This window comes from Hemicordylus capensis, chromosome 5 (genome assembly GCF_027244095.1).
Source record: "Hemicordylus capensis ecotype Gifberg chromosome 5, rHemCap1.1.pri, whole genome shotgun sequence".
NCBI lineage: Eukaryota > Metazoa > Chordata > Lepidosauria > Squamata > Cordylidae > Hemicordylus > Hemicordylus capensis.
Genome location: NC_069661.1, coordinates 251,467,358 through 251,494,405, shown reverse-complemented (window position 1 = coordinate 251,494,405; position 27,048 = coordinate 251,467,358). Strand labels below are relative to the sequence as shown.

The window sequence follows — 27,048 nt, the reverse complement described above, 5'->3', positions numbered from 1 at the left end:
ATGGTGTCAACCACATGTACAGGCCACTTCCTCCAAATGACAGCTCTACAATCTAGCACTTTGACAAAAACACGACTTCCTGGATGAGTAGTAACTCACACCTGCGACTGAGCAGTTTCAGCTACTCAGAGAGGCATGAGGGAAAGACGGGGAGGGGACTAGAGGGGAAGAAGGTCTGGCCAAATTAAAGAAAACTTAGTGATCTTATCAGATGCCTTTCCTCTTGTCTGGCACTAGGCACTCTGACATACAGTCAGTAAGCAAAAAGTCCCGTGCTCTTCAAAAGCACTTTGGGACCTCCAGAAGACATGAGCAATTTATACTTGAGATTTGGGCTCCTTCTGGTCTGGGGAATTTTCCAATCCATTCAGACTGGCGAAGGTAAGAACTTGTGAGCCAGCAAATAAATATATGTGTCTTTATAAACTCTGTGTGTGTGTGTGTGTGTGTGTGTGCACACATATGAGAGAGAACAAAAGGGAGAGGGGGTAGGGATTAGACTGTAATATTCAATTGGTTAATTTTTAAAACAGTTTTAATCCACTCAAAAGGTGCCCCCGTTAATCAGGCACCAGAATTTGCGTGTATATATTTATATTTATATGTTATTTTTAATACAAATACTTATAAAACCTAAAGATGGCAAGCAACATCTTAAAAAGCATATCCCCCCATTTCCCTCAGGAACGGAAAAGACTCTCCTGAGAAGGTGACTTGCATATTGCTTCTTAAAAAAGAAGACACATTTGCTTGCGCTATAACTCTCCAACTCTCCCTTATGTTATGGGAAAGAGCTTCCTATTTGAACTGTATATGTGCAGAAGGAAAACACATATAACTTTCCCCATCCTGTGAGCTCCATAGCGGGGAAAGGAATTTTTCTCCCCTTCATGCAGCTATTCAAGGGTTCTGTTGAGAAAGGGGCTAGCAATTCTAGGTACGTTGCTTTCTTGAAAAAGAATGTCTCCCTCCCTCCCTCTTTCTTTCTTTCTTTCTTTCTTTCTTTCTTTCTTTCTTTCTTTCTTTCTTTCTTTCTTTCAGTTTGCAGCAATAGGGCAATCCTGCACATGGTAAGGACTATGAGATATCAGCTAATCATCTTTTAAGAACAGAATGGGAGTTAAAGCAGTATACGCACCGTTTTATTCCATTCAATGTAGCTGAAGCATCCAATGATAAAAGATAACAGGACTGCTTACTGGCAGTAGTGTCTGGGGATGCCTAAATGACTACTCCTTACTTAGAGAGACAGTTGATATCAGTCCATGTATTAGTAAGGCATGTGTATATGAAACGCCTTATATTGAGTCAGACCATTTCTCTGCCTAGGTCGGTGTTTTTGACACAGACTAGAAGCAAATTGGCAATTTTGGCTTACTCCTGCCTGAATGTCAAAATAAGCCAAGATCTGAAGTTGGGAATTTATTTGAAACTGGCTAGGCCAGGGTTTCTAAAATGTGTGTCCCCAAACGTTGTTGGACTACATCTCCCATCATCCCCAGACATGATGGCCTTGTGGCTGGGGAATCTCTGGCCAAGGTCCATTGCATCCCCAACATCTGGGGACAGAATGGCCTTTTGGCTAGGGATGATAGGAATTGTGACCCACAATATTTGGGGACCCAATTTTGAGAATCCCCTGGGCTAAAATAAGCTAGAATTGCCTGGTCTGGATGTGGTGAGATCCTGACGTCCTAAGAATCCTTCCTCCCCTTGCATGCAAAAGTGAGAGAGGAACGCACACACCCAAGGCTGGGAGACTTTGGCCTTGTTCACACAGTCGTTTCAATCTAGGGTTTAATAGGGGAAACCAACATTAGGGTGATTGTGTCAACCCATGCCAAGGCAGTTTATGGTCCAGGATGAATATGAAATTCCTGCCTTGGTGTGAGTTCACACAATCACGCTAATGTCGGTAACCCACATTAAACCAGGATTCAAATGATTGTATGATTCAGGCCATTGTGCGAAGCCAGGATCTACATTATGTTGATGGGATTAGGCCCCTGTTTCTCTCCATCCAAATTGCAAATTGCCCTTTTTTCTTTAAGTAATACAGTTTTCCTGATCTGAATTGCACCCCATCCCTGCTGAGAGGGACTCCTGCCTGCTACCCTGGAGAAGCCACTGCCAGTCTGTGTAGATAATACTGAGCTAGAGGGTGTGACATGGTAGAAGGCAGCTTCCTGTGTTCCTATAATGATTGATTAGGTGCCGTCAAGTCGGTGTCAACTCTTAGTGATCACATAGATTCTCTCCAGGATGATCTGTCTTCAACTTGGCCTTTAAGGTCTCTCAGTGGTGCATTAATTGCTGTCATAATCGAGTCCACTCACCTTGCTGCTAGCCATCCTCTTCTTCTCTTTCCTTCAACTTTCCCCAGCATTATAGACTTCTCAAGGGAGCTAGGTCTTCGCATCATGTTTCCCAAGTATGATAGTTTGAGCCTGGACATTAGTGGAGCAAGTGCTCTGCTAACCCAGGCTCTATGATCATGAGTTGCTGTGGCATGGCTCTGCGCCGTGGCAACTCACGAGTAGACCCCCAACCTGGGGGCTTAAAAGCATGCCCTGGTTGCATATGAATGGGAGACTTGAAGTATGAGTACTGTCAGATATTTCCCTCAGTGGGTGGAGCTGCTCTGGGAAGAGTGCCTCGAGTGAAAATTCTAGATAGATTTGTTTTATGATCCATCTGTTTGTTTTCCTGGCTATCCATGGTATTCTTAAAAGCCTTCTCCAGCACCAAAGTTCAAAGCTTCAGCTTTCACATCCATAGAATGTCACGGGAAAAACTATTGTCCGAATTATTTCAATCTTTGTAGGTGTAGACACTTCCCAGCACCTAAATATCGTATCCAAGGCCTTCACTGCAACCCTACCAAGTGCTAGTCTGTGGCGTATTTCTATGACAGCCATTCTTATAGCTGTATTCCTATGATAGCCATCTTCAAATGTCTGAAGGGCTGTCATGTAGAAGAAGGAGTGGACTTGTTCTCTGTTGCTCATGAGAAAAGTACTAGAATCACTGGGCTGAAACTACTAAGCAGCAGATTCTGGAATTTCCTAACTGTAAGAGTTATTTGATAGTGCAGCGGTCTGTTTACAAACTGAGGCTGGACTGCCCTCAGTCAAGGGTTGAACTAGAAGTCTTCCCTGGTCCTTTCCAAGTCTGTGAGTCACCCATTAACGAAGCACCAGCCAGCCACCTTGGACTATACAGCATATATATGCGTCCGTATAATCTAATCGTGGATATGGTTTTTAAATTTTTTCATGGGTTTTTCTTCTTCCTCACCTTCACCATACTAGAAGCAGGCTGTGGCTTCTACAGGACAGCTTCACTGAAAATAGTTAACCGCATTCTCTAACCACACATTATCAAACGAAAGAGCTACTGAGTGAAAAATGCTCCAAGAGCAAAGGACAGGCACTTTCTCTTACAAACCGGACATGTTTCTGTTAAGACTTCAGACATTTCTTTGAAGCAGCCGGTAGATTAGAATCTCATTTTTTCTGTTCTTGAAACTTACAACCTTTAAAACTCACATGCCCCTTACTCCCCTCTGAAAACGACCCATTGCAGAGCGTGACTGGATTAAATGACTCAAGAAAGACTCCTATCACAGTTGTGGGACTGAAAAAAACAACGGACAACCTAAAAACCCCACAAGAAAGGACATTTACTGTTTTTAATTTTGGTGCCCCGGGCTTAAACTAGACATGGAGGCTATTCTCATGATCAGGCAAAATCGGGAGCCTAGCCAGATTTCTCCTGACCGTGAGAACCACCGGGCTTGCAGGTGAGCCCGGTGGCCTCCAAGCGGTTAACCCGCTTAAATAACCCTCCCCTAAGCCCAAGTTAGCGGAGCGAGTGCTCCGCTAACCCAGGCTCTGTGATCATGAGTTGCTGTGGCATGGCTCCGCACCGTGGCAACTCATGAGTAGACCCCCAACCTGGGGGCTTAACAGCATGCCCTGGTTGCATATGAATGGGAGACTTGAAGTATGAGCACTGTCAGATATTTCCCTCAGGGGGTGGAGCCGCTCTGGGAAGAGCATCTAGATTCCAAGTTCCCTCCCTGGCTTCTCCAGCATGGGGGTCTCTCCAGCATTCTGATCAACATCCACACCCTGATCAACATCCACTGCAGGGGGTCTGGCCAGAACCTGGAAGGCGGGCCCAGAGATGCTCTTACCCCTGGACTTCTGGGTGGAAGTCCTGGGCCTCCACACCCCCTGGGGGTCCCCAAATCCTCTTTCGTCTGTCCTGGTATGTGTGTCGCGCCACTGGCCTGCGCTGCACGGGGCAGCCACGTGTGACCTCTTAGAGACAGACGGGGAAAGAAATATGTGGGATGGGAATATGTAAAGTTGCATGTAGTGATGAGCCTGGACCATTCCGGAGGCCATTCTACAGGCCTCCGGACCGATCCGGACATGGGGGGTTCGGGGTTTGGGTGATTGGGCTGGGGGGTTCCTTTAAGAGTGGGGGGAGGGTTTATTTACCCCTCCCACCGCTTTCCCCCTCCGGCGCCCGTAGTTCTTTTAATAATTGGCGCAGCAGGATACCTCCCGGACACCCCTTCTTATGTTTTGCTGCTGCTGCTGCTGCTGCTGCTGCCAGCTACGCTGCAAAAGGCTTCAATAAGCCTGTAGCGTGTGTGCGCATGTTGTGCATGCGCTTCACGTCTCCACAACGTGTGCACGCACGCACACGCACATCACAGAGACGTGAAGCGTGCGCACTACAGGCTTATTGAAGCCTTTTGTAGCACAGCCGGCAGCAACAGCAGCAAAATATAAGAAGGGGGGGCAGGGAGGTATCCTGCCACCCCAATTATTAAAAGAACTACAGGCGCCAGAGGGGGAAAGCAGCGGGAGGGGTAAGTAAACCCCCCCCGCTCTTAAAGGAATCCCCCAGCCCAGTGCCGGACCTCAGTTCCGCGGTTCCGTGCACCCCCCCTAGTTGCATGTTGAGATGTTTCTGCTAATTCATATTTGCATAAATAAACCTATTGTATATTCTTTACATTCTTGTGAGTTCAGAGGAGAGCTGGCCTTGTGGCAGCAATCATGACTTGTCCCCTTAGCTAAGCAGGGTCTGCCCTGGTTGCATATGAAAGGGAGACTAGAAGTGTGAGTACTGGAAGAGATTCCCCTCAGGGGATGGAGCCGCTCTGGGAAGCGCAGAAGGTTCCAAGTTCCCTCCCTGGCAGCATCTCCAAGATAGGGCTGAGAGAGACTCCTGCCTGCAACCTTGGAGAAGCCGCTGCCAGTCTGTGTAGACAATACTGAGTGAGATGGACCAGTAGTCTGACTCAGTATATGGCAGCTTCTTATGTTCCTAGTTGATATTTGTGCCCTCAAAAACTCATATATTAAAAATACTGAGTTTGTCACATAGTCCCAAGGTCCCATCTAGTCCAGCATCCTGTTTTGCACAGTGGCCCACCAGATGCCGCTGGAAGCCACAGGCAGGAGTTGAGGACATGCCGTCTCTCCTGCTGTTCCTCCCCTGCAACTGGTACTCAGAGGCATCCTGCGTTTGAAGCTGGAGGTGGCCTGTAGCCCTCTGACTAGTAGCCGTTGATAGACCTCTCCTCCATGAAGTTATCCAAACCCCTCTTAAAGCCATCCAGGTTGTTGGCTGTCACCACATCTCGTGGCAGAGAATTCCACAACTTGATTATGTGTTGTGTGAAAAAGTACTTCCGCTTGTTGGTCCTAGATTTCCTGGCAATCAATTTCATGGGATGACCCCTGGTTTTAGTCTTATGTGAGAGGGAGAAAATTTCCTCTCTCTCCACTTTCTCCACACCATGCATGATTTTATAGACCTCTATCATGTCTCCTCACAGTCAACTTTTTTCTAAACTAAAAAGCCCCAGGTGTTGTAGCCTTGCCTCATAAGAAAGGTGCTCTAGGCCCCTGATCATCTTGGTTACCCTCTTCTGCACCTTTTCCAGTTCTACAATGTCCTTCTTTTGATGTGGTCACCAGAATTGTACGCAGTACTCCAAGTGTGGCCACACCATAGTTTTGTATAAGGGCATTATAATATTAGCCGCTTTATTTTCAGTCCCCTTCCTAATTATCTCTAGCATGGAACTAGCCTTTTTCACAGCTGCCGCACATTGAGTTGACACATTCAATGAGCCGTCCACCACAACCCCAAGATCCCTCTCCCAGTCAGTCACTGACATTTTCAGATCCCATCAGTGTATACTTGAAGTTGGGATTTTTTGTCCCAATGCACATCACTTTTCACTTGCCAACACTGAACTGCATTTGCCATTTTGTCAGCCACTCCCCCAGTCTGGAGTGATCCTTTTGGAGCTCCTCACAATCCGTTGTGGATTTCACTACTCTACATAGTTTGGTATCATCTGCAAATTTGGCCCCCTCGCTGCTTACCCCAACTTCTAGACCATTTATGAACGAGTTAAAAATTACCAGTCCCAGTACAGATCCCTGGGGGACCCCACTTCTTACTTCCCTCCATTGTGAAAACTCTCCATTTATACCTAACCTCTGTTTCCTGTCCTTTAACCAGTTAGCAATCCACACATGTACTTGTCCCCTTATCCCATGACTGCTAAGTTTCTTCAAGAGTCTTTGATGAGGGGTGTGTGTGTGTGTGTGTGTGTGTGTGTGTGTGTTTAGAGAAATGATGCTTAACTTCCATCCGGTGTGGGAGGGCACCTCCAAAGGCCTTTAGGTCCAGGCTCCAAAATTACCTAGATGCACCTCTGGGTGGGCCACATGGTCCCTCTCCACTCTTTCCCAGCTGGTGCTTTGTTTGCCAGCTGGGTGTTTTCTTTCTCTCCCTCTCTTGAAGGAAGCTAGAGAAACAAAGCATGCAGACAGTGAACCAGGCAGCAGCTGGGAAGGAGCAGGAGAGGGACCATGCAGCCCCTTCTGAGGTTGGCCACACCCCTTGCATCAGTGAGCTGGCGCAAGGAGCGTGGCCCGCAACTGGAAACAGGGGCTTCACCTCACACTCTCAGCCAGTGAGAGCATTGTTTGCTGGTTGGGTGCAGGAGAAGGACAAGTGGGTGCCTGTGGGAGAGGCGAGGGGGAGCCATGGCATCTGGGCCAGTGATGTTTGTCCACATACACCCCACCTGCTTGCCCAATGGTGGCTACACTACTTATTTGGAAGCAATTTAGTTCTCCCCCCACTCCACATGCTTCAGTTCTTGGCAAAATTGCTCTCTGAAGCTGCTATTTGCCCAGAAGTAGTGGTGCAGCTATCATTGAACAAGATGGGTGGGGGGTTAAATGTCCCTGGGCCCCGGAGGGAAGGGGGCTCACTGGCTGGACAACAGTTTGCTCTTTGCATTTCCCCTTGTGCCTCCGAGAAGGAGGAGGAGGAGGCGGCGAAAGGAGGCCATCTTCACTTTTTATCCCATGGCCTACTCCACCTTTGCTATTCTACTGCCTGAAAGAGTAGCTTCTATGGGCCTAGCCAGGGCAAAATGTTTTGGGAAGGGCAGTTTTTTCAGGACTGATGTGGGAGGAAAGGGTTAAAAATCCCCTCCCCTGTGTTGTGGTCCTGATCCAGACTGGGCACCCTCATGGATACTATTTGCTGGGGGTGGGGAGCAGAAAGGGGGAAAATCATTTTGGGTCACATTCATTCATTCATTCATTCATTTTATTTGATTTCTATGCCGCCCTTCCAAAAATGGCTCAGGGCTGTTTACACAGAGAAATAATAAATAAATCAGATGGATCCCTGTCCCCAAAGAGCTCACAGACTAAAAAGAAACATAAGATAGACTCCAGCAGCAGTCACTGGAGGTCCTGTGCTGGGGGGGGGATAGGGCTAGTTACTCTCCCCCTGCTAAATAAAGAGAATCACCACGTTAAAAAGGTGCCTCTTTGCCCAGTTAGCAGGGGGTAAACATGTAGTTTGATCCTTAGTTGCTGACCATTGGTAGTCCGGGAGGTTTTCGTTCCCCTTGACTGAAGTCAGGTTTTGTGGATTTGAAGCCAATACAATTTTCATGAGGGAGGGACGTGGACATGATCATGTACAACTCCTTCAGCCTGGGATGCAGGAGGAACAAAGAGAGCATATTAGGAACTGGTTATTAACTTTTATTAGATTTTGAGTGATTTTTATGGATTTTGTTGTGTTTTATGTTAACCCTGTAAACCACCATGGGAGAAATGTATGAAAGGCAGTATATAAATTTTAACTATAAATAAAGGAGATTGAGATAAGAGAGAAAGCTGTGTGGCTGGTATCATTTCAGAAAGCAACTGTGCCTTGGGGTGGGAATTAACAACAGTGCTCAACCAGGCATAATTTATCTCCTATATTTATATATGCACGTTCTTTTATGAAATGCAGCCACAGAGTCTGTAATGTAAAATGGAAGTCTGGCCCTGGGTGGACAAAAGTGTGTGTGTGTGTACATGCATATGCACACACAAGTTTCTGTGTGTTCATTCTTTCCCATCGATGTTTTCCTGCTATAAAATTAAATCACTTTCCCTTCCCCCAATCTTCTTTTTGCCCTACAGAGAAAAATAGCAGTAAGGATATAATTTTTCCATGTGGGAGGGAGAAAGACAGCTGGGAGGGGGTGGGTTTTAGTGGGAAAGGCACCAGTGGGGGGAAGGGCCAGCAAGTCGCCACCCTGTGCTGCTTTAGCTTGCCCCCTCTGCAGCTGTATTTTGAGCACTAAGAGGGAAGGATAGGAACATAGGAAGCTGCCATATACTGAGTCAGACTATTGGTCCGTCTAGCTCAGTATTGTCTACACAGACTGGCAGTGGCATCTCCAAGGTTACAGGCCACTGCAACTCCAAGGTTACAGTGGCATCTCCAAGGTTACAGGTTATCAGCCCTATCTGGAGATGCTGCCAGGGAGGGAACTTGGAAGCTTCTTCATGCAAGCACTGAAGAAGGTTCCAAGTTCTGAGCTCCACTGAGTTATGGCCCCAATCCACTAAGGGGGGAGATCTTACAGTGCTCACACATGTAGTCTGACAGAGACATTCTGGGAATTCTGGGTTCGTTTAATGAACAGAGGCCGTCACCGTCCATCGGGTTCAGGCTTTTATTGATCACGACATGCTGGGTGTCTCTCTTCCAAGAGCACACCCTCAGGCTTTTGGCATGAATCTTTTATACTGTTTAGGATTGAGTACAGAGCCTATCAGAGCCAAAGTTTCATGGTATACACCAATGATAGCAGTACAAGCAGAATAAAGCTTAGCCATTGATAGATAAGGTGAAGCAATTACAAGGCAGAAACCAGCAATAATGCACCAATCAGCTTTAGCTGTGCTTATCCCTAGTCAGGCAGGGCAAGGTATGGTCAACAGGTGTTTATCTCTAGTCAGGCAGGGCAGAGTATTATTTCCAGCAAAAGGGAACCTGTAGCAGCAGGGTGCAGAAACTTGTGACCTTTAGGGCTTAACTATGTGACACAACTTGGTGAAAGGGGATAGTGGAGTTTTCCTTCATCAAGTCTCCCATTCAAATGAAAACCAGTGTGGACCCTGTTTTGAGAAGGGGACAATTCATGCTTGCTACCACAAGACTAGCTCTCCTCCCAAGGATGATAGAGGTTTAACAACTTACAAATGGTGTGAGGAGTTTTTCTCCATCTCTTGGAAGAGTAGAACTCAGGAGCCTTTTTTACATATTATGTTCAACACACATACAATTTGCATGCAGTGTGTGCACACACAGGTCTGTATGTGTGCACAGTTCAGTTGTTCACACATTATGTTCATTACATACCCACTTCCTATCTGTACTCTGCACCTGAGTGGGTCTGTGCTCAGCTGTGGTGGCCCTTTCATGAGGCGAGGTGAGGCATATGCCTCAGGTGTCAGATTATTGGGGCGCCAGCATCCCGCAGTTGCCATTTGAGCAGCTCTTCAAGACTGATCTGAACCTTGCAAGCCAAGGAGCACAGAGAGAAGAGGGAAGGCTGCCCTCTTCTTCTCACATTGCATGGAAAACATGCAAGAAGCACAAGGAGAGAAAGGGAGGCTACTGGCAATCTTCCCCACTTCTTACCTCCCATGTCATTTTCAAACTTGCGAGGGTCAGTTTTGAAAGAGGGGTCCCCCCATCAGAGATGTCGGGGTAAAGCAGCATTTGGCAAATCACCTTAGATGCCGCAATTCCTGGGGCCAGCCCTGGTACCCAGGTTCATTCTGAAAATGAACACACATACAGTGATTCACACAAAAAATGTACACATGTACAGCCTAATGACTGAATATGGCTAGGGTCACCCAGCTGAATTAATGAGTTGTTATTTATTTATTTATTTATTTAACATATTTTTATACCGCCCAAAACTTCCGTCTCTGGTGGTTTACAACGAGCCGGTGGCAAATGCAGACGGACCTCTCCGGATGATCTCAATGGGCGATGGGGTTTGCAGGACAAAAAATAAATAAAGGACTTCTTCATACAACACACAATTGTTCTGTGGAATTCACTGCCACAGGAGGTGGTGATGGTCATCTTAGATGGCTTTAGAAGAGGATTAGGCAAATTCATGAAGGAGGAGAGGTCTACCAATGGTACTAGTCATGGCGGTGGTATGTTACCCCCAGGTGCAGAGACAGTCACTTCTCAATGCTAGGTGCCAGAAGCAAACATCAGAGCAAGTCTGTTGGCTTCAAATCATGCTTGCAATCATCTGCAGGCATCCGTCTTGCCGCTGTGGGAAACAGAATGCTGTATGAGGTGGACTTCAGGTCTGATCCAGCAGGAACTCTTGTTCATGTTCCTGACTCTTAAATGATGCTGTGTTAATACCTAACACGCCTTGTCCCCCTTTGCAGGAGGATGCCCCAATCCTGACCCAGTGGAGTTTGCCAAGATCTTTGTTAAGGAGTATGTGGTGGGCACAGTTGTGAATTACAAATGTGAACCAGGCTACAAAAGGAGAGCTGGCACAGTCGACCAACTCAGATGCATAAATAAGACTGATAAGGTCCAGTGGTCACCAGAGTTGAAGGATTTCCTACAGTGCATAGGTAAGGAATTACATTTCTGGGAGACAGAGTGCATTTATGGACTTTTTGACATCTGCTAGTGTAAAGGCTCCCAACCATGGGTCCCCAAATACTGCCTGACTACAAATCCCATCATCCCCTGCCACACAGCCATTGTGGCTGGAGATATAGGAGTTGTAGTCCGAAAAGCTGAAAAGGACTTGGGTGGGTTCAACCAAGAATGTGAATGGACCCAAAAAGAACCCACCACCAGATAATAGCCTAAAGATTATGCTTTAAAGGTATGCATGGAACTTGGAAAACTATCATGTATAAATGGTGGAAGTATACAATACCTCCAAATACCATGGATAAAAAAGATAATATAAAGAGAAACATTTAATAAATAATTTCATTTAGCACATCAACGTGAGCGCTATATATATATATATATATGAAGGCGTGTAACAATGAAAAACATGAGTATAGAACAACAAGTTTGTATAATGAGAATTTACGATCAACCTTACTTCTGAGGTCCCCAAAATAAATATACAAGGAATGTTGCAGCTTGCAGATCAGTCCTCCATAAGTTGACCTTCTGAGCATCTAACTATCCAATGTGAACTGAAGAGGAACCCAGTTGTCCTTGGATAAAGTTAAAGTAAGAATATGAATTTTGTTTCTTATGGGGAGTTGACATCAACTGCAAGTCACATATGGGGAATGTCCTTTCTTATCTACGGTAGCCATACACATTTTGGCCTCTCCTGGGCCTTCTTAAGAGGCATTATTATAAAGGAATCCTTGTAGTTCCCCAGGTAGCAGCTATGTTATCATATGGAGCCAGGTACTTGATTTCTGACTGGTATAATTTCAAAATTTCTTGTAAATTTGCATATCCTGCCTACATGGCTGTTAGCTTCTGTTCTCTAATCCCAACAAGGCAGTACCCGCATACTTGGTTGATTAATCCCTTATAAGGGTCCCAACAGTTTGGAACCTCTGCGCTAGCAGGTTTGAGAGAATCGTGACCGTAAGGTGGGAGCACCTCTACATTCTCGGGAACACTTGCTTTTCTTGAAGAACTGACGCTCCTGATTTTGCTACCCAGTTTATCCTATGAAGGTTGGCTCACCTTCGGAGCAGCCCGCAACGAAAAAGCTGGAGGGGATTTCCCATGGCCCGCAAGCCACAGCTCAGCCAGTTATGAAAGGTAAAATAAATGCCTTTGTCGTTGTAACATCTGCTTCTGTGGTGCTGACTGATGCATGTGTGTTTAGGGACACAGATAGACTTAGGATGCTCGTGACTTTCATTATGTATAAAAGTATAACAACCAGGGCGCTTTCCAGACTAGCTGCTCTTCAGTAGCAAAATGCCTCGGTTTGGGCAAGTCGCATTTGGACCGTAAATGGTAGGGGGAGCAGTCTCGCAACAACTAACAACCCGACAAAACAGCAATTTCTTTATGCCAGATATACGACATCCTAGCTCTATTTCACAGCCATTAAATTCGAAGCAAGGCATTGGAAATGTGAACGGCACCCTGCTGTCTGCGTAGGGACTGCGCTGTCAGGATGCAGGAAGTGTGGAAGCACACTTCCGAGATATGTCTTGACCCCATTGTAGGGTCTAGTCTGGAAAGCGCCCAAGTGTAGATATGTTCAATATTCAGAGGCGAGGCAATAATGACAAGAGTTAAATTATAATACACACAAAGGCAGCTGTGATTAATATTACTTATCAGTCATAATACTGTAGTGGCAAAGTGGTATTTAAGAGAATGGTAACAGTGGTATTTAAGAGAACGTCTTCATCATGAGCCCCATTGCCCATTGAGATTATTTGGAGAGGTTTGTTCCCTGTTGCACGTCTGGTGGCCACATGGGGACGGGCCTTCTCTGTTGCTGCCCCGAGACTGTGGAAGGCACTCCCTACTGAAATACAAGCTTCCCCATCTCTGACACAACCTTTGAAAAGCACTTGAAGATTTATCTCTTCACCCAAGCTTTTTAATCTGACTCTCGTTTTAAATTGTGTTAAGGTTTTTGTTTTCTGTATTTTGACCTGTTTCATGTCACTGTAAACCACTCAGAGATGAAAGTTTGGGGCGGTGTACAAACTAGATAGATAGGTGGATGGATGGATAGATAGATAGATAAAATAAAGTATGATTATGCTTGTAAAACAACGAAAGCAATAACAAATACAAAAATCTCTAGGAAGACATAGCTAAATAATACCCATGCACTCAACTTCCATACTTCCTGAATAATAGGAGGCCAACCTGTTAGTTGAAAAAGAGAGAGACCCGTGACTTGAGAGGTTGGGAGTCTTCCATCTCCAAGAACGTGTTAGGGTATATGTATAGATGTTCAGGCAGGGCATTCTTCCTGGCTGTTGGACTCTACTTCTTTGAGATGTCAACGGGAAGTCCCTGCATGCTTCTAGGTACAACCCTCCTTTGGGAAGCCCCTTGGTATCCAAACTTGGCAACCAGTTCAGGTAAGCTTGCCCTAAGCATGTCCTGGAGATCATTCCTCTGCCACTGGAAATGTGTTCCATCTGTCTCATGGCACTCTGTTTATGTTTTCTATTCTTCTCATTCTTCAGTCTGTTTCCACAAAACTTGGCTAACTCAGTACTGGCACATGCACACCAGGGGCGTATCTATGGTTGGGCAGGCAGGGCACATACCCTGGGTGCCACTTGAAGGGGGGCACCATTTATTTATTTATTTATTTATTTATTAAAAAAACGGCTGCCCAAAAAATGGCCACTGTGCATGCTCAAATGGCCTCTGTGAGGCCTTAGGCCATGCGAGGCCTCACAGAGACTGTTTGAGCATGCACAGTGGCCATTTTATTTTCAGATGCCATTTTTTAAAAACAAAATTTATTTTAAAAAATGGCCACCACACATGCTCAAATGGTCCCTGTGAGGCCCTAGAGGCCAGCAGGGGGAGGGGGAACCTTTGCAGGGGGCCCCCCACAGCCTTTAGAAAGCCCCCTGAAGGGGCTACAGTTTAAAAAAAAATGAAAATTTAATATAAGTCACTGTACACATATTTAGTTTGGCACTATGTACAGAGAATCAGGGCTTGTGAATACTGAGCTGAAGCTTATGAGCTAGGATTGTATTCCTTCACTCTTACTTTGCTTCTTGTGATAAGTCAGTTAAATGTGATGTCTTAATAATATGGCTATTAATGGTGAGTTTGTCTTTGAATCAGTGTGAAATCTAGTATTAAGGCCCATTGGGAGTTTCTTGCTCTCTTTCTCTCATTTTAACTGTCTTTCTGAAAGACTAGAATATATTCCAAGCAGTGATACAGTCTACTCTGCATATCCTTTAATTATTTTCAGAGTATCTGGTGAAAGTCAAATTCTCCATTTATTTTTAAAACTTATGTAATAGTGATGCTACAATGCATAGTAGGGAATTAGACAGGCACTTCTGTTTAGTTTTTCAAGTACACCTCCACATAGTATTTGGGTATTTAATGAGCCCCAGCATACTGAAATTTGTAGTTTCCCAGCATTTTTTGGTCTGGCTACATCCACTGATAAATAGTTTTTGAAATATTAAAAGATTAATGAGCTTGATTTGTATTTTTCAGCTGATATTATGGTAAAGTTAGATGTCAGATGTTTGGACAGGGGGCGCAATTTCAGTGCTTGCCCTAGACGCTGTTTTCCCTAGATACGCCTCTGGTGCACACAAACGGACACTCTGCATGCACCCAGTTGTTTCACTTCTGTAGCTAATAATAAGACTAATAATGCGTACATACATAATATTAATTTATTATTTATTTATTTGATTTATATACCGCCCTTCCAAAAAAGGCTCAATAATAATAATAATAATAATAATAATAATAATAATAATAATAATAAAGGCATTAAAAGATGTCAATGCTGCACTTGCAGAAATAACAACCAATAATTTGCAAGAAACAAACCAACTAATGTACAGTGCAGCAACAATTACAACACAAGAGGTCGGATATAAGATCAGTGGACCTGTAAAAAAAGAAAGTAGTACATCACCTAAATGGAAGATTAGATTAGAAAATAAAATCTCCAGGCTTAGATCAGATGCTAGTAAATTGAAAGATATGAATGACAAGAAGCTGAAGAATGAAAACACCAAACAGTATCTGATCCAAAAATACCACCTAGATTCAAGGAAAATTAGAGAAGTCCTGGAAATAATAAAGCAGCAAATAAAAGCAGTGTCAAAGAAGATTAGCAGATAAGAAGCCAGAACTACACAACACAGGCAGAATCTCCAATTCCAGTCGAATCAGAGATGTTTCTACCAAAGTATAGAAGGAGAAACTGCAAGAAACCTAGAAACACCAAATAAAGACGAAACAGTGCAATTCTGGCAGAAATTATGGGACAATCCAATAGATTATAATAAAAAAGCAGGCTGGATGAAAGAGGTCAAAAAATGTAACCAACAAATGCAAGATCTAATAATAACACCAGAATTAATAAGTGAAAGAGCAAAGAAAATTAAAAATTGGACTGTGCCAGGCGACGATGAACTGCATGGCTTTTGGCTTAAACACCTAACAAGCCTTCATAAACAACTATCAAAACAGTTCAATCACATTTTGCAAGGAGGTGATATTGAACAATGGCTAACAACTGGGAAAACTCATCTCATCATGAAAGACCCAGCAAAAGGTGCAGTTCCAAGTAATTATAGACCGATAACCTGTCTGCCAACCATGATCAAATTATTAACTGGAATAATAGCAGATGAAGTGATGCAACACTTATTAACTAACAAACAGCTTCCAGTTGAACACAAAGGAAATTGCCCAAACACCAGAGGCACAAAAGACCAGCTGCTGATGGACAAAATGATTTTAGAAAACTGCAAGAGAAGAAAAACAAATCTAAGTGTTGCATGGATTGACTACAAGAAAGCCTTTGATTCATTGCCTCACACATGGATACTAAAATGTTTAGAAACAACTGGTGTCAGCAAAAACATTCAGATATTTATTTAAAAAAAGAGCAATGAGCATGTGGAGTACACAGTTAACAATCAATGGTGAGACACTTGGAGAGGTTAGCATTAGAAGAGACATTTTCCAAGGGGACTTACTATCCCCTCTGTTGTTTGTAATCACCATGACCCCACTTTCACAAATACTAAACAAAACAGGCCTCGGATACCAAACATCTAAAACATCAAGTAAAATCAACCATCTGCTGCACATGGACAATCTGAAGTTGTATGGAAAGTCCCAGTCAGAAATCGAATCACTGCTAAACACTGTCTGTATATTCAGTAGCGATATAGCAATGGAGTTTGGACTAGACAAGTGTGCTGCATTAATAATGAACAGAGGGAAAGTAAGAAAAACAGAAGGAATAGAACTGCCCAATAGAAGCAAGATCAAGAACCTGGAAGAGAAAGAACCTTACAAATACTTGGGCATTCTCCAGGCTGATAACATCGCACACACTGAAGTTAAAAGAAAAATGGGAAGTGAATACATCAGGAGAGTTAGAAAAATCCTCAAGTCCAAACTCAATGGCGGGAACATCATACAAGCCATAAACACCTGGGCTATACCTGTTATCAGATACACTGAAGGAATAATAGACTGGACCCAGGCAGAGCTAGAGACGCTGGATCGTAAGACCAGGAAAATCATGACCATCAATCATGCTCTGCACCACCGCAGTGATGTCGATAGGCTATACCTCCCTCGCAGCTCAGGTGGAAGAGGTATGCTGCAAGTCCATCAAACAGCAGAGGAGGAGAAAAGAGGCCTTGAAGAATATATCAAGGACAGTGAAGAAGATGCACTTCAAATGGTCAAGAACGCAAAACTATTCAACACCAATGAAACAAAGCAGGCCTACAAGAAAGAACAAGTCAAGAACCGAGCAGAAAAATGGAGAAATAAGTCCCTGCATGGTCAATATTTGCACAATATAAGTGGAAAACCAGACATCAACAAGACCTGGCAATGGCTTAAGAATGGTTGCTTGAAGAAAGAAACAGAGGGTTTAATACTGGCTGCACAAGAACAGGCACTAAGAACAAATGCAATAAGAGCAAAAGTAGAAAAATCCACAACAAACAGCAAGTTCCGCCTTTGTAAAGAAGCAGATGAAACAGTGGACCACCTAATCAGCTGTTGTAAAAAGATTGCACAGACTAACTACAAACAAAGGCATGACAAGGTAGCAGGGATGATACACTGGAACATCTGCAAAAAATACAAGCTACCTGTAGCCAAGAATTGGTGGGACCATCAAATTGAAAAAGTTGAAGAAAATGAAGATGTAAAAATACTATGGGACTTCCAACTACAAACAGACAAACATCTGCCACACAATACACCAGATATAACTGTAGTCAAGAAGAAAGAAAAACAAGTCAAAATAATCAACATAGCAATACCAGGGGATAGCAGAATAGAAGAAAAAGAAATAGAAAAAATCACCAAATACAAAGATCTACAAATTGAAATTGTAAGGCTGTGGCAGAAAAAGACCAAAATAATCCCAGTGGTAATTGGCGCCCTGGGTGCAGTTCCAAAAGACCTTGAAGAGCACCTCAACACCATAGGGGCCACAGAAATCACCATCAGCCAATTACAAAAAGCAGCTTTACTGGGAACAGCCTATATCTTGCGACAATATCTGTAATAACCAACAGTATTGTTGATAAAATTCAGCCATCCCAGGTCCTTGGGAAGGACTCGATGTCTGGATAAAACAAACCAGTCAATAACACCTGTCTGACTGTGTAAACAAGAAATAATAATACTAGGAAGAAGAAGGCTTGGTGCAAGTCACTATGACCAAATGTTTCTATTGCATTGCCAAATCTTCGATGAGCAATCTTGAGCAATTTGGAAACAGAAATCTATTACAAAGGGCAAATATATTTATAAGAGAAAAACAACTTCTTTTCATTTCAAGGCGTAAGTATTTGAAAACGCCAGGGAGGGAACTTGGAACCTTCTGCTCTTCCCAGAGTTGCTCCATCTCCTCAGTGGAATATCTTACAGTGCTCACACTTCAAGTCTCCCATTCATATGCAACCCGGGTGGACCCTGCTTAGCTAAGGGGACAAGTCTTGCTTGCTACCACAGGCTCTGAAGAGGAAAAAGAAAGGAAAGGGAGGGTCATTGGGGTTCAGGTTGGGTATGCACATGTGTTTTAAGGAAACCTTTTAGTGTTACAGAGGAAGAGAATCAGATGTCGGGGGGAAGAGATAAAGATCTAAGTTGATTAAGTTATGTATTCATCTTTGGGGTGTGTGTGTGTGTTTCATTCATTCCATCTTGGCTGTCATATTGCTTGTCCTGCTGCTCTCCATAGGCTTCTGTGATGTCCCAAAAACCCCTGAACATGCCACGGTCACAAACACAAAGTACCAGGTGGGGCAGAAAGTGTGGTACCAATGCCTGGATGGATACCAAGCTCAGCCTCCCATCTCTGCCATTCTCACATGTCAGAATTCTAGAGGAAATGTTTTCTGGTCCGGCTTAACTCTACGGTGCAGAAATGACAGTACGGTTGCAGAAGAGGCCACCGTCCAGCACATGGCTGCAGGTAAGATGTTGGCCTGGGTAGGATGCTGGTTCAGTTGTAGGACAGGTATTCCACCTGCAGAAGGTGGCAGGTTCCGTTCAAGGCCAGTGTGGTGTCGTGTTTAGAACAGGGGCCAGCAGCCTACAGCATGAGTGCCAAAAGTGGCACACAGAATGATTTTGAGGGGCACTCACATGCTAGTCCAATTAACAGCACTCAGCTTCAGGGACAGGGCTGGATTATCCATTAGGCACAATAGGCACAGTGCCTAGGGCAGGCCTGCTGAACTTTGCCCCCCTCCCCTCTGTTTTTGGACTGCAACTCCCATAATCCCTACCATGGCCAATAACCAGGGATTATGGGAGTTGTAGGCCAACATCTACAGGAGGGCTAAAGTTGAACAGCCCTGCCCTAGGGTCTACAAAGTTCCCAAGGGGCCTTCAAAAAGGTTTTAGGCCCCCCAAATACACCGTCTTGTGAGCAGTGTTCCCTGTAACAGGGATTCCCAGATGTTGTTGACTACAACTCCCAGCATCCCCAACTGCAATGGCCTTTGGCTGGGGATTCTGGGAGTTGTAGTCAACAACATCTGGGACTCCGTTACAGGGAATACTGCTTGTGAGGAACTAATGGATAAACCAGCCCTACGGATGCCCATTCTGACATATGCAAGCCGATCGCCGCCGCTCTAGGCGGCGCGGCTCGTTTGCCCCAGCCCCCTATGGAGGAGCACGTGACACAGGGAGCCGGCTCCCATTGGTCAGGCGTCCCTCCGGGGGGTGGGGTCAGCGCAGGCCTATGGCCTGCACACAGACACCCGTTCAGTCCAACTCTCAGAGTTGCACCCTCCCTCCCACCCTAGGATATAGACTGGGCTTGGCTGGTCGCCATTATGGGGCCGGGCAGGAATTTTTTGGGCATACACCTGATTGGCTGTTTGGTGTGCATCTTTTTTCGCCTGCCTCAGGCTATATCGGAGTATAGTAGTTAGTTAGAAGTTTAGTTACATGTGATTTCACGGGTCACTTTGTCAGGGGCATGGCAGGTACAGTGCAGGTAGAAAACTGGAAAATTATCGGTGCAGCACCTTAGGTAAGCGTTTGGCTTCAACTAGGAGGCGCTGATCCCCTGAGGCTTGACAGATCGGGGATGCAGCTCAACTCCTACCCCGCTCTAGGTGTCTTCCTTCCGTATGGCCCGACAGCGTCGGACGGATAGCGCCTACAGCAGGGACCTGACAGGTCGGCTGAGAAGGGCATTCCCGCTTGTCAGCGGTCGAATCGCCTCGAGCCAAGGTGCCAGCGCCATAGGCCTTTGGGTAAGGCGGCCACGCGCGTGGCCGACCTGAGAGTGCCCGCACTGTGTGGGTGGAGCGTCAATCCCAGCTGAATTCCTCAAGTACGCTGCAATTTGAAATGTTAATAAAATGGGCAATTTCACCTAAAGTAACTGTGTCCGTGTCTCCTTGGGTCTGGGCGCAACAGACATGTTATGGGATATATTCGGGGACCTATACAAAAGTACATTGCACTTCTATCATTGTTTTAAATTGTTCTAATGTTTTAACTTTGTTTTTAATCTGCGTTGTTTTATTGTAATCTGCCCAGAGATGTGAGTTTGGGGCGATACACAAATATGCTAAATAAATATGCTAAACACTTATGCTAAATATATAAACAGTTCTCCGTTTTTAGCTTTTTACTAATAACTTTTAATTTGAAATTTTACTTTAAAAATTGTAATTTTAAACGAGGTTTTAGACTGGTCGTTTCACTTGTTTAACTTTATTAATCATGTATTTTGCATTGTATCTATTTTATTAATGTTCTGAGCTGCCCCGATCAGTAGCGTACTGGAGGGGCAGGGTATACATATTTTAAATACATGAATGAAACACACAATGCAAATATTTATATTTCTATCTTGGGGGCCTACAGTTATGATACCTGAGACCAATCTGGCTGCTACATTTTTACTGACTGTCTATGTACAAAGGCTGCCCTTCATAAAGCACAGTACAGTAGTCCAGCCTCGATGTTACCACTACTGTTTTGAGAGCATTCTCTTTGAGAAACAGACACAGCTGTCAGTAAACAACTTCAGCTGATCAAAAGTGCTCCTGGCCATAACCTCAACCTGAGACACCAGGACTTGAATCCAGGAGCACTTCCCCAGACTGTGTACACTACTTGGTCCTTCTGGGGGAGCACGGCCCCATTCAGAACGGGAAGGTCTATCACATTGGTTGAGTTCTAAATACAACTGATTCAGTCCCTGCCTGCAGGCTTGCAATTTAAATTAAAATATGAGACAAAAGGAAAGGAGGGACGCGCGGAACTTGATGCTCCCTGGCAGAATTGAAAAGAACCTGGCAGAGTTGCTGCAAAAGGCCTCTACAGTATTAAGTCTAAAAGAAGAACAAATGTTATCAAAAGTGAAGGGCTGGGGGTGGGGTGGGGGAGTCAGAAGTTGGTTTGGCTTATTCCAAGGAACAATTACAGCAAATGATGCTTGTTTGCATATGGATACTTGAAATGCACTTAAAAAGGCTAAGTATGATGGTTTTTGTTTTTATTTAAAGAAAACTGCTGATGTTTCCTTCTCTTTTTAGTTGAATCAGAAGTCCTCCACAGTTTTGCATCTGCGATTTTTCCAGCCACAGGTACAGGAGGCACAATTCTGGGGAGCTTTTTTTCTACCTTCTTTCTTTCCTTCCTTCCTTCCTCTCTCTCTCCTTCCTTCCTTCCTTCCTTACTTTCCTTCTCTCTTTCTTTCCTTCCTTCCGTCCTTCCTCCCTCCCTTCCTCCTTCCTTCCTTCCTTCTTTCTCTCTCTCTCTCTTTCCTTCCTTCCCTCCTTCCTTCCTTCCTTCTCCCCCCTCCCTCCTTCTTTCTTTCTTTCTTTCTTTCTTTCTTTCTTTCTTTCTTTCTTCTCTCTCTCCCTCCTTCCCTCCTTCCTTCCTTCTTTCCTTCTTTCTCTCTCTCTCTCTCTCTCTTTCTTTCTCTCTCTCTCTTTCCTCCCTCCCTCCTTCCTCCCTTCCTTCTTTCTTTCCTTCCTCTCTCTCTCCTTCCTTCCTTCCTTCCTTCCTTCTTTCTTTCTTGCTGCTGCTTTGCCTATTAAAATCAGGACAAACTTATGGCTGAACCAGACGGAACCACAGCAGCAATATGAGTTTATTTTATTTTATTTATTTATTTATTTACATTTATATCCTGCTCTTCCTCCAAGGAGCTCAGAGTGGTGTACATGCTTATTTTTATCCTCACAACAACCCTGTGAGGTAGGTTAGACCTGACCTTCCTCACATAAAAAGAGAAGGCGGGAGTCTGATTTCAACAGTCGCAGGGTGTGTAGACAAGAATTTGTGGTAGCAAAGGATGAATTGTCCCCTTTGCTAAGCAGGGTCTGCCATGGTTTGTATTTGAATGGGAGACTACATGTGTGAACACTGTAAGATATACCCCTTTGGGGATGGTGCTGCTCTGGGAAGAGCAGAAGGTTCCAAGTTCCCTCCCTGGCAGCATCTCCAAGATAGGGCTGAGAGAGATTCCTGCCTGCCACTTTGGAGAAGCCACTGCCAGTCTGTGAAGACAATACTGAGCTAGATGGACCAATGGTCTGACTCAGTATAGGGCAGTTTCCTATGTTCCTTTGAGAGCACCACCACAGTAGGAGACTGCATGAAGCGGTGGGCGAACAGGTAAGGACCCGCTGTGCTTGCTTTGAAAGGTCCCGCTCACCGCCCCCTCCACCTGGTGCTGCACTTGAACCGCCGAACTGGTTCAGTGGCAGGCAGCACAAACCAACTTGGATTCAAACCAGGCTATGAACCTTGGTTCATCATGCACATCTCTAGTAGCCGGGGTCTAAGCCATGTAAGGTTTTTTTATCTTGAATTGCACCCAGAAAGATATTAATGACAGTTGGGACAGATGAGAGGAACGACACTCCATGAGTAGGATAGAGACAAGGGGGTAATGATCTTCTCATTCATCTACTAGGAGTTTTAAGGTTTAATTGTTTTATTATGCCTTAGCAGCTGCTGTTGTTATCACAGTGATGGTCGTCATAGGATGAGGACTCAGCATAAGGAGTCTGTGGTAAGTGAGTGGCACTGATTTGTGCCTTTTATGCCAAAGATGTTTCCCCTGTATTGTAGAGACTTTATTAACCTCTCATCTCAGTCCAGCTGTAGTTAGTCAGAGATTTCATCTCTTTGAAAGCAATGACGTTTGAGTTAGTTTCAAGAAACACGTTCCGTTGGTTTCAATGGAACTTAATCACGACTCATTTTAGCGACAATGACTACTACAGATATTGATGCGACACTTTTCAACAAAAGTTCTCAAAGTGGTTTTATGTAGAAAAATAAATAATGAATAAATAAGATGCTTCCCTGTCCCCAAAAGACTCACAATAGGGACATAGGAAGCTGCTATATATGGAGTCAGACCGTTGATCCATCTAGCTCAGTTTTGTCTGCAGACTGGCAGCAGCTTCTCCAAGGTTCTCAAAGGAAATTTAAAAGGAAATATAACATCTAAAAGGAAATATAACATTGGAACATAGCAAGTTGCCTTATGCTGAATTTGTCCATCTAGCTCGGTATTGTCTACCCTGACTTCTCCAAGGGTGCAGGCAGGATTCTCTCACAGCTCTATCTTGGAGATGCCTGGAGGGAACTTGGAACCTTCTGCATGCAAACATAGAGGTACTCTTCCCAGAGTGGCTCCACCCCCTAAGGGGAATATATTACAGTACTCACATGTCATATCCCCATTCAAATGCAAACCAGGTCAGGCCCTGCTTAGCAAAAGGGACAGTTCATGCTTGCTACCACAAGACCAGCTCTCCTCCTCTAAGGCAGATGACAGCAACTGTCACTGGAGGGACGTTGTGCTGAGGTTGGATAGGGCCAATTGGCCATCCTATACTATACATAAGAGAATCACTGCTTTAAAAGGTGCCTCTTTGCTCAGCCGGGTTGGGGCCTGTCATACCCAAGATTCCTGCCCCATAGGGAGGTCACAGCCCATAACAGGAAAACAGCAGCAGGGATCACTGGTGGACCCATGGATGGTCTCTGATCCCAGCAACTGCTGACACTAGCCATGACCCCGAGTGATAGGATTGCGATCAGTTCCTAAGAAGAGCCCTGCTGGATAGGACCAAAGATCCATGGAAAGCCCACATGTGAGGAATGAAGGCAATTGCTTCTCCCGCCCCCCAGCAACTGGTATTCAGTGGCTGCCTTGCTCTAAACCTGGAGCTGGTGTTTGACTATCATAGCTACAAGCCATTGACAGACCTTTCCTCCTCCATTAATCCTCCTTACAAGCCATCTGAGCTAAAGTTTGCGGGCCTTGGGCCGAAATAAACAAATACATACATACATCTGAGCTCAAGGCCCTCGACATATCCCATGGCAGAATGGGATGTTCATCGGTGTAGTGCATGAGCTTTTCCATGAGCTGACACAGCCCGACTTGAAGGACTGAGTTGGTGGGCTATCATCTGGTGACTGGTGCAGGCTGGAAATGTTCTGGTAAGCAGACCTAAGAGCTCACTGGAGGTGCATCGGAAGTCAGGGTGAAACCGCAGAAAGCTAAATCTAAGTCTGATTTAAGTTTACTTAGTGTACTAATTTAAACTGAATTAGATTTTAAGTGCCAGGTGCCTGAGTGCTCACATAGGCCTTTGGTTCTAGAGCAGGTTCTAGAGCAGGGGTTCCCAATCTTGAGTCCCCAGATGTTGTTGGACTACAACTCTCATGGTCCCCAGCCACAATGGCCTTTTGTAGTCCAAAAATATCTGGGGACCCAAGATTTGAAACCCGTGTTGTAGGAAAGGGCTGTACAACTTCAGTTCTCCTGCAGATGTTGGCCCACTACTCCCAGTTCAACAATCAATCAATAAATCATCCCTGACTATTGGGCACTGTTACTGGGGATGATGGGAGTTGTAGTACATAAACAACTGGAGGTCTGAATTTGTACAGTCCTATTCTAGGGTGACCACTGACAGATTGCACAAAAAAGTTATTCTATTTCTTGTTTTTCATTTGATTGATTTTGGAGCCTGGTCTTAATGGCTTTTGGAGGCCTCCCCTCACCTGCAAATTAAGCATCATCATCCTCTGCTGGGTGACTACACCACCCTGGACAGACTAAAGAAGATTTGGGGCACCCCAGGCCAGAGGCTTTGGAGGCCCTGGACTTTGGCCCTGAAGTCCCGGGGTAAGAGCGCCTCTGTTTAAGAGAATAGTTAAGCCATGTACACATTTGAGCCAAAAAGCATGGAAATTGTAAGCTAAACAAACCATGTAAACAATAAGCTAATTCTACAAACTTAAAAGTTTGCTGTATTTTGTAACTTTTAAGCTGCTGTATTATTATTTTTTAAATGACGACCTTGATGGCATGTGTTTCTTAAATCCTGTACCTTAATATATTTGCTGCAGGGTAAAGAAAACATCTGAAGACAATGGAAAGGTTTCAAGACCGATCGGATTATATCAACATTAGCAGAATAGAAAATATAAATGTAACACAAGGAAATTGACTGAGCTGCATCCTGACATATGAAGGAGGCATTAATGTTTTTACCCTATTAGCAGCATATGTTGTGGAATAATCTCTGTGGAACAGAGAGAAATGAATTTATAAGCATGTTGAGATCTCTCTCAGAAGTCCTGTTTCATGTCTTTAAGTACTAAGGAAGGTGATACTTTTCTGTAGCAGCATCAAAGCTGTGAAATTCCCTCCCTCGGGAAGTTCACCTTGTTCCGCCTTTATTGGCTTTTAGACACCACACCAAAGGAGGCCTATTCTAGAAGGCTTCTGGGTTGCCCTGATGATCTTTTTTGTTGTTGTTCTGCTGCTCTGATTAATATGGCTACTAGTAAGTTTTTATAGAGAGCTTTTAAAATGTGGTATGTGATACATTTTTCTGTTGTTTTTAATGTGTTAGTTGCCTTTTCATCAAAAGGCAGGTTATAAATATTTTTTATTTTATTTTTTAAACACCAAATGAATAGATAATGTAAGTAAACATGTAACCTATAAGATTTTTCGGGGGGGATATACTGAGGATATAATACCACTCAGTAGGCAAGAGCTAGTCTACAGTTTGATTTTTGCAGCATGGATTGAAGCGGTCAGTGTTCATGCCGGGTTCATGGCAGCCGTCTTCGGCCAGGTGAGTTTATTGGCCTTCCTTAGCAGCTGTGGGGTGGGGGGGCAGCTGTGCTGCTGGTGACCAGTGTTACTTCTAACAGGGATTCCCAGATGTTGTTGACTATGACTCCCAGAATCCCCAAGCAAAAGCCATTGCAGCTGAGGATTGTGGGAGTTGTGGTCAATAACATCTGGGAATCCCTGTTAGAGGGAACACTGCTGGCGCGACTGCCATCTTTTTCACCAGGGTCTCAGAAGTCAGCTATGGATCCTTTGAGAGCTAATGCCCAAGTTGTCCAGCTGCTGACACCAGGCCTGGAAGTAGCAAACAAATAGGAAAATGGTTGTGGACTCTATATAGGGAAGAATAGCCTCTAGGGCTGCCTTATGGAAAAGAGGACAGGTCTCCTGCACCTCCTGAAACTCCCTCTTCTGCAGCACAGGACAGGGATTTTCAGCAGGTGCATCTCTTAAAGATATTATTATTGTTATTATTATTACATTTATATCCCACTGTTCCTCCAAGGAGCCCAGAGCGGTGTACTACATACTTGAGTTTCTCTTTCACAACAACCCTGTGAAGTAGGTTAGTCTGAGAGAGAAGTGACTGGCCCAGAGTCACCCAGCTAGTTTCATGGCTGAATAGGGATTTGAACTCGGGTCTCCCCGGTCCTAGTCCAGCACTCTAACCACTACACCACGCTGGCTTGAGGCCTGTCCTCTTTTCCGTATGGCAAGCCCTAAATACAAACACTGAATCCGCACATTTAATCAGATTCAAGGAATTTAGGGAGAGAGCATATGTATTCAGAATATTTGTTATGTTGGAATTTCTTTGTTAGTTTCTGGAATGCTTATTGTAACCAAAGCATAGTAAAGAATATTATCAGGTTTGGAGAAGTTACATGTCTGTACTGCAGTTTATAAGTAAAGGTTGAGTGTTAATCTATGTATTCATTATCTTGTCAGATAACAGTTATCGTGCATCAAGTCAAATGTAATTATGCATTCTATTAAATTAATTTTCAAAAATAAAGAAGATTAATATATGCAGAACAAATTTTTTTTATGAAGGGCAAGGGTTGTAACTCATGGGTAAAGCACCTGATTTGCATGTAGAAGGTCCCAGGTTCAACCCCTGGCATCTCTAGACTGGAGTCGGAAAGACTCCTGCCTGAAACCCTGGAGAGCAGCTGCCAGTCAGTGCAGACAATATAGTGCTCGGTGGATCAAGGGTCTGACTCAGTTGGAGGCAGTTTCTTTAGTTAAGTGCATACTTAGGTGGGATGTAAAAAACGCACTCTACCATTATAGGAGCTGAA

General features: G+C 44.4%; 1 protein-coding gene across 2 annotated transcripts; it reads left to right on the top strand.

Annotated features, from left to right (window-relative positions):
* The first annotated feature begins 302 nt into the window (after positions 1 to 302).
* LOC128327683 (interleukin-2 receptor subunit alpha-like) lies at positions 303 to 26,696 on the top strand. 2 transcript variants are annotated; one of them, XM_053256761.1, is made up of 7 exons: positions 303 to 381; positions 10,824 to 11,018; positions 12,091 to 12,192; positions 18,341 to 18,574; positions 21,165 to 21,215; positions 22,588 to 22,651; positions 25,012 to 26,696. In XM_053256761.1, exons 1-6 carry the CDS (start codon positions 309 to 311, stop codon positions 22,626 to 22,628), a joined length of 696 nt encoding a protein of 231 aa, XP_053112736.1. In that variant the 5' UTR covers positions 303 to 308; the 3' UTR covers positions 22,629 to 22,651; positions 25,012 to 26,696. The 2 variants fall into 2 exon arrangements, with proteins under 2 accessions (XP_053112736.1, XP_053112735.1); XM_053256760.1 differs by lacking the exons at positions 21,165 to 21,215; positions 22,588 to 22,651; positions 25,012 to 26,696 and having other exon boundaries at positions 18,341 to 18,782.
* The last annotated feature ends 352 nt before the right edge of the window (positions 26,697 to 27,048 follow it).

Coding starts and splice junctions, on each gene's coding strand:
- LOC128327683 (XM_053256760.1), top strand. CDS start 309: ATGAGCAATTTATACTTGAGATTTGGGCTCCTTCTGGTCTGGGGAATT. Junction 11,019..12,090: donor GGATTTCCTACAGTGCATAG/GTAAGGAATTAC, acceptor TTTGCTACCCAG/TTTATCCTATGAAGGTTGGC. Junction 12,193..18,340: donor AGCTCAGCCAGTTATGAAAG/GTAAAATAAATG, acceptor TGCTCTCCATAG/GCTTCTGTGATGTCCCAAAA.